Here is a 14,978-nt window from a genome sequence, read left to right as displayed (position 1 = left end):
TTTGACCCACCTTGAAAGCAGACTTTAAAGGGGCATGGACGCAGTTTCAGCTGAAACTTTTCAAATTTATTTTTTATGTTTACAAATATTTAACTAAGGTATTTTTAATGAATATCAAAAATTTGAATTTCAGTTGTCGAGATACAAGACAAATTTAAAGCTTCAAACCTTTATTATGTAAACATGGCCCATGCCATGTTTTTGTTTACATAGGTTAAATTTACTAATATATGTGCGTTCAAAGCAGATTTTTTCAGTAAAAAAATTAATTAATACGATTAGACAGTTTTTGGTGATTTGCTGAGTCTCCTTTTGTAATAAATAAGATATGTTCTAAATGTAAACTAGATAGAATGTTCTATCGTTAAAATGATATTGTCCTACGGACCCGGTTTAACGATAGAATTCGTTCCGTGTATTCCTAATGTAGCAAAAAGAAACACGGGCGATAACTCGCATACACAGGCACCTGACGTTACTTATTTTTCTTTTAATTAAAAAATATACACATTATTAGGTATGTGTATATTTTTTGATTAAAAGAAAAATAAGTAACGTCAGGTGCCTGTGCTCGCATAGTGCATTTACTAGGAACAATCTAGAGAGCTCCGAATGTAAACATTTGAATCGAGAGAAAAACGTTGAGAAAATTAATTGGATTTTCGTATTTATAAAGATTATTTTTTGGGATAAAAGGCATAAGCAATCTCAAAAAGGTTTGTTTTGATTATTTTGGTAGTTATTCCCAGCGCAAATCATTTTATATTCTTCAAAATCGTTTCGGAGCGGATCCGCTCCAATTTGCTACATTGCAAGTATATGGGACGTATTCTAACTGTGGTGAGGGCTTGTACCGAGACACAGTTAGATTATTCTAACTAAATGTAAACAACAACAAGGCACGAGCCTTGTTTACATTATGAAGAATATTAAGTTCTGTATGTCCTTTGTAAATCAACAAATGATGTTCAAATTTTTGCTTATCATTTTAATAACCTTTTTTTAGGAATTGTAAACATTAACACTGGTTAAAAAAAATCAGTTGAAACTGTGTCTATGTCCTTTAACCTTGGCATTACTTCAGACTGTGAGAACTAAGGCTTTTTTCACAGATGTATTTTTTATGACGAGACCCTTTTTTGCAGTTTTGTCCTTTTGACATTGACCTTATAGAGTTTAATCCGATCACTTTTGAAAAACTTTAACATCAGCCATATCTTCAGATCAGTTTTCAAATTTCACAAGTATACAGACACGTAGCATCGTTTATGAAAGTGGGCGGGGAGGGGAGGGGCAGCCAGAGAAATTTTTTTTTTACTTACCTGAAAAAGTTGACAAGCAAAAAAAAACTTAAAAAAAACAACATATTGTCCAAATATTGTCCTATTTCGTAGGGTTGGGGTGGGGGTAGAGGCCAACTTTTTCCAGGTGCCGACTTCTTTCAGTAGGGATTTTTTTTTTTTTGCATACAATACTACATTTTCCTTATATCAATTTACCGTAGTATAAAATGGCGGGGCCACCCAGCCTTTCAATGAACATTTTCGGTAGTAAAAGTAATGTTGGGAAAAAAAGGGGGGCAACCCCCCCCCCGTTGCTACGTGCCTGCTTTATATTTATTGTGAGTTGTGACAAGACCTCCCTTGGGTATCATATTACTTTTGACCATTTTTCTTGAACTTTGAGTTTGACCTACATTTGATTAAAACTTAAAAATAACTCGACCATTACTTTCTGAATTGTTGGTGCTAGGACTTTCATATTTACAAATGTATTTCATGTCAGTGACAATATGCCTTATTTTGGTCACGATTAATTTTGACCTTGAAACTTGACGTTCTTTTGAAAAAAAAAAGTTGTCATAACTTTTCAAATGTTGGTGCTACAGCTTTCATATTTTACAGGTATATTCCATGAGACAAGACCTTTCTTTGAATACCAATATTTTTTTTTATCTATTGGCCTCAACCTTAAATATTGACCTGTATTTGACAAACTTCAACTTTCGTCACAACCTGCCATGAATGTTTCACAAACACATCCACTGGTTTTTTTATTATACCCCCCGCTTGAAAAGCGGGAGGGTATATAGTAATCGTTAATTCCGTCCGTCCGTCCGTCCTTCCGTCCGTCTGTTACGCTTTGGGGTACCCATCTCTTATCCGCAACTCCTCTCATACCACTGAATGAAATTTGATAAAACTTTCACAGAATCTTTATTACATATTGCCATTGTGCATCTCCTATTTTACTTTTTGATCCGACACATATTTTGGGTTTCACGGCCACAGCAAAACATGAACTTTGCCATTATAACTATATGGAGGCGGGGGGTATCATTTAGTGAGCTCATCGCTTACAGTACCTCTAGTTTGTTGTGAGATTTTTTTTATATAAATATAAAAAATTCTTTTCCAAATATAAATAAATAAATAAATAAAAATTGCTGTTAAAATATCCCTGCAGTAAGGTTTGCCCTTTCTGATCTGACCATAGGCGAGTAAGGCGACCGCCTTTAAATTCAAACCTGCTTGACTGCTACTTTCATGGCCGCAGAAACCAGGGAGCACGGGGGTGCCCTCAATAATTGGCCGAGATATAGGATATAGTACAGAAAATACCTACAATATTGTGACCTCGGGCCCCTCAATAAAAAAAAGCGTCTAATGACTTTTTTCTTTGCTTCTCAAGGAACTTTTGGTAGTTAATAGTGTCCCCACCACAACTGAAAATGTTTGACTGCCCCATCCCACAACTGAAGTTGTCTCCTACGAGTCTGACTTTCATCCCTCCTGACTGAAAGGTCTAAAATATAAGGTATAAAATACAAATTTACGCATCCAATTTCCTATTTGTTGAATTACATTTGTATTTGATTTTTAAAGACGATTTTCATTTTTCCCCAACATCGTCGGATGTTTTCCCAAAGTACTTGTGCATGAGTGGAGACATTTTTATGCCCCCCCCCCTCCGTTTCGAAGAAGGGAGGGCATATTGCTTTGCTGCTGTCGGTCTGTCTCGAGTTTACGTTCATTCTCTTCACAGCCATTGCACATACTGAAATGAAATTTGGTATACATATTTATCTTATTAAGAACATCTAGGTCAAGTTCTGTTTTGAGTACGATCGACTCTGAGCCAATTTTGACAGAGTTATGCCCCTTGGGATTAGAAAAATTCCAATTATTTGGGGGAGGGCGCATAAGTGTTTTACAAATATCTCCTGTTAATATTGTTTACAGTGGATACAATTGTTAATTAGTTACAGTGGTAAGAAAATAAGAATTCTGTATGTTTATTCGTAAACGGTAACACAAGTTGAAAAGAAAGAAGAAAAAAAAAACGAACCCCAAGTGTTAATTAAAGATAAAACAAATTTTGAAAATATAACTGAAGTAACTTATAGCTCAATGTACATAACATGTGTAAACAAGACATTTATCTTGTAAAAAACAAATCATACAGTATAATATCTTCCCAGAAAAATGACTGAAATACGTAGTAAACCCCACATTGGGCCCCACCAGGACTTCTTCCTGGCCTCACTGGGGCTACACAGTGGCCCAGACTCTCGCTGATCTGCTCTTAGAGTTACAGTTAATTCCATTTCAAATCTGGCTACGCAACAGTCTTGTACTTTCTTGGGTTTTCTCCACCCCCCTCCCCAATTTATCTTTTTTGTTTCAAGAGTTGATTTATATGCATTTAAAAAAAAATCTTTCAACTGTTTGATTACAATTAACGAAAGATGGTGTCCTCTTTTTCTGATATTGTATGCCATGGGTAAAATTTTAGTGTCCCTTTTTTCGAATGAATTCATGGTTTAAAAATTTTAAACTATTAATTAAAATCAAGACAAAGAAGTGGGCTTGCCTCACAGTTAAAATACCAAAGTCAATCATCGCGTGATCTGTCGATCGTACAAGGACCAAGACGTCATGTTTTGGCAACAATGAATGACGTCACAGTAGTCACCCAGGGAATCATGTAAAAAATTTTGAATTTAACGATCAAACCTGAAATGGCTGCAGCGATGTCGGCAGAAAAGGTATACTGGCGCAGAAAATTGCCACAAGGATTTCAACTTTTCATGGAAAATTTAGCCCGAAGCGTTATTCGCCAACAACCAGAAGATGTACTGGAATATGCAGCAATGTATTTTGAAAGAAAGTTGATTGAAAGAAATGCAGCTTTGCGGCGTTTACCAGATGTATCTTATCTACAGAAATTGGGATATAAAACGATCAACAAAAAACCTACAACAGAAAGCGATTTACCAAAAGAAAGAGCAGCTGTTGATTCCATTACAGCAGAGGAAGAGAATAAAAAGGTCGAAAGTGCACACGCTTTTCCAGAAAGAAAATCGTTAAAAGAACAAGGCGGTGTAAGGTCAGATGGTGCAGTCGCTCATCGCGATGTTTCGAGTCCTGTACATCTTCAGAAAACCGCAGGTGATGACGTCGGAGGCAGAGATACTCCTATAGGAGTCTCAGAAGCTGTGGCAAGTACGCTGAAGGCTACTCAGGAAGAGCTAGCATGTGAAACATCAAGACTATCTGCAACAGAACAAGTAGAGGAGGGAGATGAACAAGATGATGCCCATGCATCTCATGAAAAAATAATGTTGGCCGAATCCGAAGAACGCATAGAAATGAAACAGGATTTATTGAACGAAATAAGAGAGTCTAGTAGAAGTTTACACAAGACACAGACAACACAGGAAACAACAGAAGATACCAAAGAGAAAATATCGGCAGAATCTATAGACACTACAGAGCACCGAAAATCGGATAGAGAACTGGCTCAGAGTATTGAACAAGTGGTTCACGCTGAGGAGGTTTCCAGGATCAGTATCGAGACAAAGCGTCCTTCAGTCGCTGTTGTTGATGATACAGAACATATACTTCCAACGGATGTACATAAAGTTGGAGAAACGTTTTCAACAGATAAAACAAATGAAAGTATAAGTAATTTAGGAGAATGTGAAAACATAGTTGAAGCTGGCCCTGTTGTACCAGTCGTTGAAGCTGGTCCAGTTGTACCAGTAGTTGAAGCTGGTCCAGTTGTACCAGTTGTTGAAGCTGGTCCTGCTGTGCCAGTTGCCGTACCTGAACCGAATATTGAGTCTCAGCAACACGTCGAAATAGAGTCATCAAAGCACCAAGATTTGGCTGAAGAGCAGACACCCGATGTACAAACAGAAACAGAGGAAGTCGGGGATGAAAACCAAGATGAACATCTGGTGGAATCATGTGCCGTGACCTGTAGTGCCGAGGCTCTATTAGATGAGAAAGAAGACGAAAACAGAGAAAGCGAGTCAGAACCAACTAATATAGAACATGAAAGAGAAACAACATCAGGACAATCCAAAGAAGCAGTTTCACGTCAAGACGTGGAAGAGCGAGAACATACTAAGGATGCAGCTTCAGGTGATCTAGAGAATACTGTAGATGATTCACATGAGGAGCACAAAGAAGATATAGGGAGCATTGAAAAATCAGATCAGGAGGCAGAAGTTCATGTCGAGGAAACAAAAGAGCAAACAGATGGACTGACACAAAGTGCAGATGAACATAGCGAGGAACCAGCAAAACAAACAGAAGAAATGCAGCAGGCTGAGGGTACCGATCAGCACCCTGGGGAAACAGTACAGGCAGATGAAGAAACGCAGCAGGCTGAGGGTACCGAGCAGCACAATGGGGAAACATCACTAGCAGAAGAAGAAACCCAGCCGACTGAGGGTACCGATCAGCACCCCGAAGAAACAGCTCAAGCAGAGGAAGAAACGCAACAGGCTGAGGGTACCGATCAGCACCCTGAGGAAACAGCACAAGCAGAAGAGGAAATCCAGCCGACTGAGGGTATCGATATCGATCAGCACCCCGAAGAAACAGCACAAGCAGAGAAAGAAACGCAGCAGGCTGAGGGTACCGATCAGCACCCCGAGGAAACAGCACAAGCAGAGGAAGAAATGCAACAGGCTAAAGGGACCGATCAGGAAGCCTTGGAACCAGCACAAGCAGAGGAAGAAACACAGCAGGAAGGAGGTGCAGATCAACACGCCGAAGAATCAACACAACAAACAGAAGAAATATCAGAACAGAAAGAGGATACGGAGGAACCAACACAAACAGAAGAAGTAACTCAGCAGGCAGATGACACCGAGGGGCAAGAAACCGCGGAACCGGGAGAACAAAATAATGCCGAGGAAAAGGGCGCTATAAATCACACAGACACATCAGGCGAGAACCCCCCAGAGTCAAATGGAACTTCCGAATCCACACTAAGGAAAGATACAGAAATTGCAGACGGGACAGAAAAAACAGTTGACCAAAACGAGGCTGCTCAAGAAATAATGTCATCTACTGAGAAAGATAATACGGAATCTAGTGAACCAGTCGATAACCACGAACAGGGGTCTGCTCATGGCTTAGGCGCCGATGAGAACGTAAAACCGGGAAGTCCAGATGAGAAACAACACGACTCAAAACAAGAGGAAATAACACAGGGAAACACCGTTGATGTCCCAGCCACTGACTAAAATTCAACGCCGCTTCTCCTTTGAACATTATTATTTTGTTTTCCATTATTTTTGTCTTACAACTTTTAGTGAACTCCTTATATAATCAGCCTTTTGGCATCCACTAGAGGTAATAGATTTCTTAGAGTTTTGTGTGTTTCAAAATTTTTATGACGGCACTCGTATTAAAAAAAATATTAATAAAAAATATACCAACTGAATGCTCATTTCATTTCCGCATATACATCTATAAAGAGCCAAGTATGTTAGTAAGAAAAATCGGCCTTTCTTTGAAAATTGAATATAATTATATAAATATGACTTCAGGATGTACACTTCATAAATATATTAACAATTTTCATCTATCTTTTATAGTTAAGTTGAAATGACCCTCTGAAGATGGGGTGTATTTTATTGCATTTCACTGATTTGAGCACTGTGACGTCATTTTTACCATCAATTAAGAACACTTTAATAACAAGTTTTATGTTTCAATGTATGTTGTAGGTAAAAGATTTAATACTTAACTGTTTAAATTACATTGTTTATTTACCTTTACAAAAATATTGTGCAAAATTTTTTTTTTAAAACCTAACGACTTCCAATATCTCTGTATGTATCTGAATATCATAATTGCTGTCAATTTTTTGCCTAATTTGCTGTCTATTTTTCTCCTCAAATCAAGTCATTCTTTTCAGTAATGTTTAAATCGTAGATCATAATTGCTAAATAAAGATCCTTAAATGTAGTTTTTAAAGGATCTAAAAAATAAATAAGGAAATATCACTTTCTTCAGCATTTATTTTGACCTTTTTACACTAGGTTTAAAATATGTTACAAAGCAAAAAACCATCCTTTTGAGGTAAAATAATAGAATTTAAAACAGTATTAGGTAATATTTGTTTAAAAGATAACGATGTACAGCAAAATTAAAAATAAAGAAATTTTATGTGCAGGATATAATGATATTAATGACAATTGAGCACTTTCTTTTGGTTTATGATGACTTTGCACATTAAATGGATCTTTGAATGTGCACCACTGAAAAAGAATTAATTGAAACATTTTTCTAACTCACCAACAGGAAACTTGCAAAGCTATACAAAACAACTGACATAAATTCACATAAAAATACCATTTTATTTCTTTTGAGAAAAAGATCTTCTAAAACTCTGTAAGGTATGAGATGACTTGCTTTTGTTGTTTTATATTAAAGATTGAAAAGTGTAAAACTGTTCAAATTGTAGCTGTACATAAAAATCATCATTTTAATTTTTAAATATAAAACAAGTTCTGATCCATTAATGTGAGTTCAACTATAAAAACATCAAATACAGACACAATTTGCTATGTCTTTGTATTTTTTGGCTCTGAAGATTTAGAATAATTACATATTTAGCAAACTATATAAAAACATTATAAACAAAAATATCTGAAAAAAGGAGATTATACATGCCTATAACCACATTGGACATAACACTCACACTGTTCAAAGAACTATATATATGAAATTATCAACTTTTTTATACATTTTGATAAGGGTTAGGGACACAAGAAAAAGTTCCAATAATTACCTGTCAATCTAAATGAATAACCATAATTTGAAAATACACAATAAGTTAAAGCTTTCTTGTCTTTATTCCTCAGTGGCTTCAGTTTCACTGTCGCTTTCGTCAACTATCTCTGGAATGGCCGCTGCATCACATACATTGTCTAGCCAGTTCTTGCCTAATTCAAGGTTGATCACATCAGAGTATCTAGCAAAGGACAAGTACCAAATAACACTGGCAATGTGTGCACAGGTTCCAACTACTCGCGCTCCCGACTTACAACGGCAATACCAAGAGGTCACGACACCATCCTCAAACCTAATCCAGCACAGATAGCATTTGCTTGAGATATGTCTACTTTGGATCTTGGCAGCAAGGAGGCCTGGTTTGAACTGATCAACCCATATTTCAAATCCATCCTGGTTCACATGTTCCTGGGTATAAAATTTTGCCAATTTAATTTGATACACACCAAGAGTCAATTCCCGAATTTCTTCCTCTGTATACTTTGGAAAGTCAGTAATGGTGTTCTCGTCATCATCAATCTTCCTCCAATTATATCGCTTCTTCATTAGATTGTCTGACTCTACCTCTGTCTGCAGCTGATTTGTCTGGGTAGAGAGGTATCGCATCTTTGTTGCAATCTGGAAATCATTCTCTTCATCTCCACTGCTTAGAGGGGGCCTAAAACAATTTTTGTTCAGAATAATTACAATGTTTTTTCAATTGAATTTTTTCATAATAGAAATTAAAAACTTATTCAGGCAGTTGCAAAGTTTTTGAATTTTACCTATGAAATGTATCTGTATTTGTTGCAGATTGCACTAATAATTCGCACATAGTCACCAACATATGGGATCTGGGAATTAGGGAGTTGTCTTGCCAAGTACCGCCATGTCTTAATTCTCGCATTCACCGATTCTACCACCCATCGTATCTGTTATAGGAAAAATTTATAATCTCTGTTAATATAGGGATACATTCACGCATATCTTATTCATATGTCTATAATCAATCATTATTCATTTACTGGGTGCATAATAAATGTAGAAAAGTACCTTTGTGATCAAACGTGAACTATTGGCATCCTCTGTGGAGTGTTGCCTCTGGCCTTTTTGTAAAAAAGAAGGCATCTCCATATGAATTCCCAGATTATCCAACACTCCTGCAGAATCCCGAAAACCCCTATCCCCTATCATGATATCATCCTCCTGGAGCCAAGTCTTGATATCTTGAGTGTCCATACCAATGATGTGTTTTAAAATGTTTGCATCAGAATTCTTTCCGTCAGCTAAATACGGTCCAATGGCAGCTATGATATAACCTGTGGTCGTGACAATCATCATTGGTTTCAGTAGATGCCTGTTTGTAAATAATCATTCAATATTCAATAATTATGAATTCATAGCTTAAATAATTTTAATTTTACAATTATAACTTACATGACATTTTAAACAAATTTTGAATAGATACAAATGTTTTCTTTCCATGAAAACTAATTTGCAAAATTGTACTATGATAAAATTTCAAGTTAGTTGCATTAATTTATTTGTTGAAATACAAAAGTCCTAACTTTATCCAATCAAAGGTTATGGGCAAGGTTATACATATTTTTTGCAGACTACAATCTGACAAACAGAGCAAGACATTTGGTATATGCCACCTAAATTAAAGAATTATTTTTAATTATATATTTGATATTTCTCACCTTTGTTTTTGCATACTGTATGACCGCCTTTGAAAGGAAAACTGTGAACTCTTTTGAACATATATATAGGTTCCATCCAGCACTAGTATCGCCTGGTTGAGGGTGGGAGAGAACAGTTCTTTGGCAAGGGGTCTGGTATGGTCATGGATAACAGTATCCCTGCTGATATGATTGAAACCAAGGTGATTTGGGACAAAGTAGGTTCTAACTGCTTGTCTCATAGTGGATACAGCTCTTCTAATCTAAAACAAAAATTATTTACTTACATGTAGCGCTGCAATATAATATTTCCTTTTATCAAGATTGATTTTTTTCATCTTTAATTCACAAATGTTCCAATAGAATAATGAAACTTATGCAATGGAACAATTTTTGTTGGTATAATTTATATTTCACTTGTACTGATCTCTATTAGCATACACAAATAATTATGTAGATACTGAATAAATCTATGAGAATTAGATCTCATATTTCAGCTTCAATACATTAACCAATAAAAATTTAATTTAATGTTCCTTCCTACCTGTGGTTTAGTCATGTTGAACAAAACTCCCAGCATGTTGTTATCCATAGCTGTCCTCAATTTGGTCAGAAAAATCGCTAAACAAGTTCTAACACTCCTTGATTTAGATGACCTAACGTCTCCAGCTTCCACATAAGATAACAGATCAAATTCCTTTTTTCCAAGTCCAGTGAGAGTAAAATAGTCACTTTCTGCTAAAGATGAAGGGTCGTAAAAGTCTAATCTCTTTGATCCTCTCATTAATAGTTCTTGTCTGAGTTGTTCAACAAGCTCCATTATGGTAGATCTGTTGACAAAACTTGTGTCCTTTGGTGGTATTGGGTTCTCTATAGTCTTGGTGTTTACGACGTCATTCAGTATGTGCGCTGGACAACAACGAGAACCTGCATGTTAAAACAAATTGTTTAATAATTATACCTCTATCAATTTAATATTATCAGTATATACACTGAATACACGTTAATACTACCAGTAATATAAATTTGTTAAGAAAAACTATTCATACCTGCAGGTATTAGAATGTTCTGTTGGTGGATAATACCGCAATATACCAATATACCTGTAATATTGCACGGCCCTACCTTTTAATGTATCGCATTTGTTTCTACATTTTCTGCATAATACCCCATCTCTGCACTCAGTCATAAAGTTTTTTCTTAGAATCTTTCTTGTGCTTTTATTCACAGGCCGTCTTTCACTAGGCTTTGTCCTTTTCTTGCAAAGTATGCAAGGATAAAATTTTGGTCCACAACCTGGCATTTTTCCTAAAAAAAAAATCACATGTGCATAATTATTGACCATGTTTACTTTAAATAATTTTCAAGTCATCAACCATTTGATCTGAGGGAAGTACACTAAGGATCAGATTACTAGTAATCATTTTTTTCTTCATAGAACAAAACATTAATTAAAAAAAAAAACATCATGTAACTCTGTGCCCCTACTAAAGGAAAAAAACCCCAGCACGTACAGATCTAAAAGGGGGCGGGGTTCAAAAGGGGACTCAGATACAAACCAAAACACAGCCTTATCTGTTTTTAAAATTCATTATTTTTTTTTCACTTGCAATTTCAAGACAGGTACATGTAGAACAAAATATTTCACTAAAAATATTATATAGAAAATATGTTCTAATTATAAAATCAATCTATGAGGAACTTTATGTTTATATAGTTATTACACAGATTTCTTTTTTACTTTGAAAGATAGAAAGCGAGAAAAAAAAACATTGGCCACTTTTCAATCAAAATATCCATCCTCATCATAACATGAATCAGTCATAAATTCTGTAGGCCCTATACTTTGAAAACTAATTGCAATGTCCAATGTTATTTATTTTAAAACAAGTAATTCTAACTCCTATTTTGCATTTAGAACTATTTTTGGCAAAGAAAAGAAGCAAATAATCTTCAACATGATATGTAAAATACTAGTGTAAAAATCCATTGAATTATAGGTCTTTAAAAAAAAAGAAAAAAAAAAACAATGCCTATTATTTAAACGAACAATGAACAAAAGCGTAATATACTTTTGCAAGTAACTGTACGTTGTCAATCAATAATGTAAATATTTTAAACGATTGGTGTAGAAGCTACATTTTACCTCTAAAATGACATAATATAATCTAAATTGATTTGTACATTTTCAATTATTTCCTTTTCTTTATACACTGTCTCAGATTTGGTGTTTATAAGCGACCTTTGTCCATGTTTTGTATGCAAACGATAGCCGCCTTCAGTGAAAGCAAACCAGTGGATCATACTCGTGATGTACAGGGTTTATCATATGTTTTAAGAATGTAGAGTATATTATATGTATCATTTAACTTCTCTACAAAGTTTACGTACCTTTAGATGCTACATTCTTCTCTAAATACTCTCTTGTACACGGCGCCGATAGAATGTAGATCTACACTGCAGGTACTGCAGACTGGGGACTGTACGTCACCGGTGATGAAAAATACGTCACAGAAACATGGTAAAACAGACGACTGAATATTAGAATTTTCAAAAATTCACTGTGGCCACAGCCCACGGCCAGAATGAAACCTGTTTAAATCAACTCCTTTTATGTTCATGAATTTCTAGTTAAAATATTTTCGTGGCCGATGCTTGTGGCCACATCGAATTTTCCCAAAAACCATGTGAAAAGTGGAGAAAAACGCTCGTTTTCCGGGATACGTCAAAGGTTCGGATATTATATAGCAGCATAAGACGCTTGGATCCGCCGAAATGTTTACATATACAAAGACTTTGGATCTTACACTTTATAAATATACATGAATACTTGGTAGAGACAGGCTTTATTTTTTATGTATTTTACAAGGCCTAGTGACTATAACTAACGTACTTGGCTCTTTAGAATTCACTTTCTTTTTCGAACTCTGCTATATTCAAATACTTTTTTGTTTCACAAAGTAATACATGTACTGGGACAACATTTTTTTTGTGTCAAATCCTTGATGAGTCGTGGTCATCTCCTAGACGTGCTTTTATTGGTTTCGCAGATTTTTTTTTAAGTTAAAGGTAAAATTTGTATATTCAATGAATGAAAAAAATACTGAATAAAAGTTTTAATCTTCGAAAAAAAAGTTAAGGGTGTTGGACAATTTTCATCAGCAATAACAGCAATCATAAACAGAAACCATATTTTTTCATGCCCCCGTAATCAAAGATTCGGGAAGGGGGTTATATAATTTTTGCCTTTGTCCGCAAAAATTTAATATTGTCCATAACTTTTAAGTGGGTGGGACTATATGGCTTTCATATTTCACAGATGTATTACATGTGCCAAGATCTTTCATTTGGTACCGCCAAATTTTTTTCTCGTGACTTTGACCTTGGAGTTTGACCCACTTTTACCAAAAATTTGGAACTTTAATCATAACCATCACTTTTGAAAAGTTAGTGCTAAGACTTCCATGCTTCACATGTGTATTCATTGTGACAAGATCTTTCATAGTCTTCTCTAAGAGTCGCAAAGTAAGGAGTCTATCCTTACGTCGCTGGTTTGAATCCCACTGTGGGACGTGAAGACCGGTCTTTTGGATGAGACCGTAAAACCGAGGTCCCGTGTCGCAGTAGGTGCTAGTAAGAAAAAGATCCCTCCCTGCTCAAAGGCTCTGAGTGCCCAGTATAGGACAAAATTTGCAGCTCTACCGACTAGTGGCGGCGTCTCCATATGAGTGGAAAATTCTCTTGAGGGACGTTAAAAACAATCAATCATTGGGTATAAGAATATTTGACCTCTTAGAGTTTGTCCCACTTTTAAAAACTTTAGCCTTGACCATAACTTCAGAACCGTTAGTACAAGGGCTTTTGCATTTCAAAGTTATATATTCCTTGTGACAAGGCCTTCAGTTGGAGGTAAAAATATTTTACCTTTTGACCTTGAATGTGGTCCACTTTTAAAAAAAACTTTAACCTTGACTATAACTTTTGATTCACTAGTACTGGAGTTTTCATATTTCACAGGTGTATATTCTCTGTGACAAGACCTTCCTTTGGATACCAACAACTTTGACCTAAGAGTTTGACACTTAAACAAAACTTTAACCTTGACAATAACTTTTGAACAATTAATACAATGGCTATCATATTTTACAGGTGTATTCCTTGCGAGAAGACCTTCCATTGGGTACGAACAATTTAGACATGGAAGTACAAAAAATAAATGCACAAGACCTGTTTCCTCTGCTCACCAAGGGGAGGTTAAAATAAGACTTTGACAGAAATTTTTTTTTTCTATTTTTTAAAATTCATTTTATTTTATTAAACTTTTTTTCATAAAAGAAGTTTTCAAACGAAGCATTGTTAATTAAGAGCAATTCTCTGTAATCACCAAAATATTTTGGCACGCATAGTTACAGATTTAAATTTTTATATCATAATTTAATACAGGTGTGTGAGTGATTGTAAAATCTAAAAATAGTTTTTGAATTGTAGCCTTGGTTGCCATAGAAACGGGATACAAACTTTCTCATTTTTGTAAATCATGAAAATCTGTACTTTTCATGAAAAACCATGTCTAGAAATGAGCAGAGATATCTAAATTTGTGTTTATTGTTGTTATCCAATACTAGAGATTCAAACAACAATGTATACAATTCAATTTTAATTTAACACTCGTAAGTGGTCATGTTATGCATTGCAAAATGTCAAAAATATAGTATATTTTCCTCAGTTTTTACAGACTTAAAACAAAAAAATGCAGCTGTCTGCAAATTAAGCAATAATAAAACATGAAAGGTTGATATTTGGTTATATTTAAACAGTTAAAAAAATGGTGGGCAAATGATATGTGTAAAAGAAATTCAAAGGTGAATATTCAATTTTTCTGCATTTTGAAGCATTTTCTGCTTCAAATTACTTCCCTTGAATTACTCTCTAGCGTTTGGAGGTACAATATGTAGGCACTTGTAGTGGTAAATAAATGGTTTGGTGAAAAAAACTTATCAAAGCGGTCCGGGATGAGGATTGTCAGTGTGGAAGAAGCAAAAAAGGCCAAGATATAATGCATAAGAAGACAAGAGGTAATTATAAATATTACAAATTCTAAGTATGTATACTTTTTTTTCTCCATTTTATTGGCTTGCATGCATGTAACCCGAGATTCCTCTGCTATGAAAATTGTGACACCTGAAGGGACCTCTGTCCTGCCTCTGAGTCTCCCCGGTAC

General features: G+C 35.4%; 2 protein-coding genes across 2 annotated transcripts; one reads left to right on the top strand and one right to left on the bottom strand.

Moving 5' to 3' along the window:
* Positions 1-4,021: 4,021 nt before the first annotated feature.
* On the top strand, positions 4,022-6,541 carry LOC134274440 (thioredoxin domain-containing protein 3 homolog). Its single transcript, XM_062756730.1, has one exon. It carries the CDS (start codon positions 4,022-4,024, stop codon positions 6,539-6,541), a length of 2,520 nt encoding a protein of 839 aa, XP_062612714.1.
* Positions 6,542-8,860: 2,319 nt separating this feature from the next.
* Positions 8,861-10,683, bottom strand: LOC134274421 (uncharacterized). Its single transcript, XM_062756718.1, has 4 exons — positions 10,302-10,683; positions 9,779-10,020; positions 9,129-9,432; positions 8,861-9,007 (listed from the first exon to the last, which is right to left on the bottom strand). Exons 1-4 carry the CDS (start codon positions 10,575-10,577, stop codon positions 8,861-8,863), a joined length of 969 nt encoding a protein of 322 aa, XP_062612702.1. The 5' UTR covers positions 10,578-10,683.
* Positions 10,684-14,978: the final 4,295 nt, after the last annotated feature.

This window comes from Saccostrea cucullata, unplaced genomic scaffold, assembly GCF_032062105.1.
Source record: "Saccostrea cucullata isolate Sc308-1 unplaced genomic scaffold, CSIRO_AGI_Scuc_v1 ctg692, whole genome shotgun sequence".
Taxonomy (NCBI): Eukaryota; Metazoa; Mollusca; class Bivalvia; order Ostreida; family Ostreidae; genus Saccostrea; species Saccostrea cuccullata.
The sequence above is the reverse complement of the archived record's forward strand: the minus strand, read 5'-3'. Positions and strand labels throughout refer to the sequence as shown.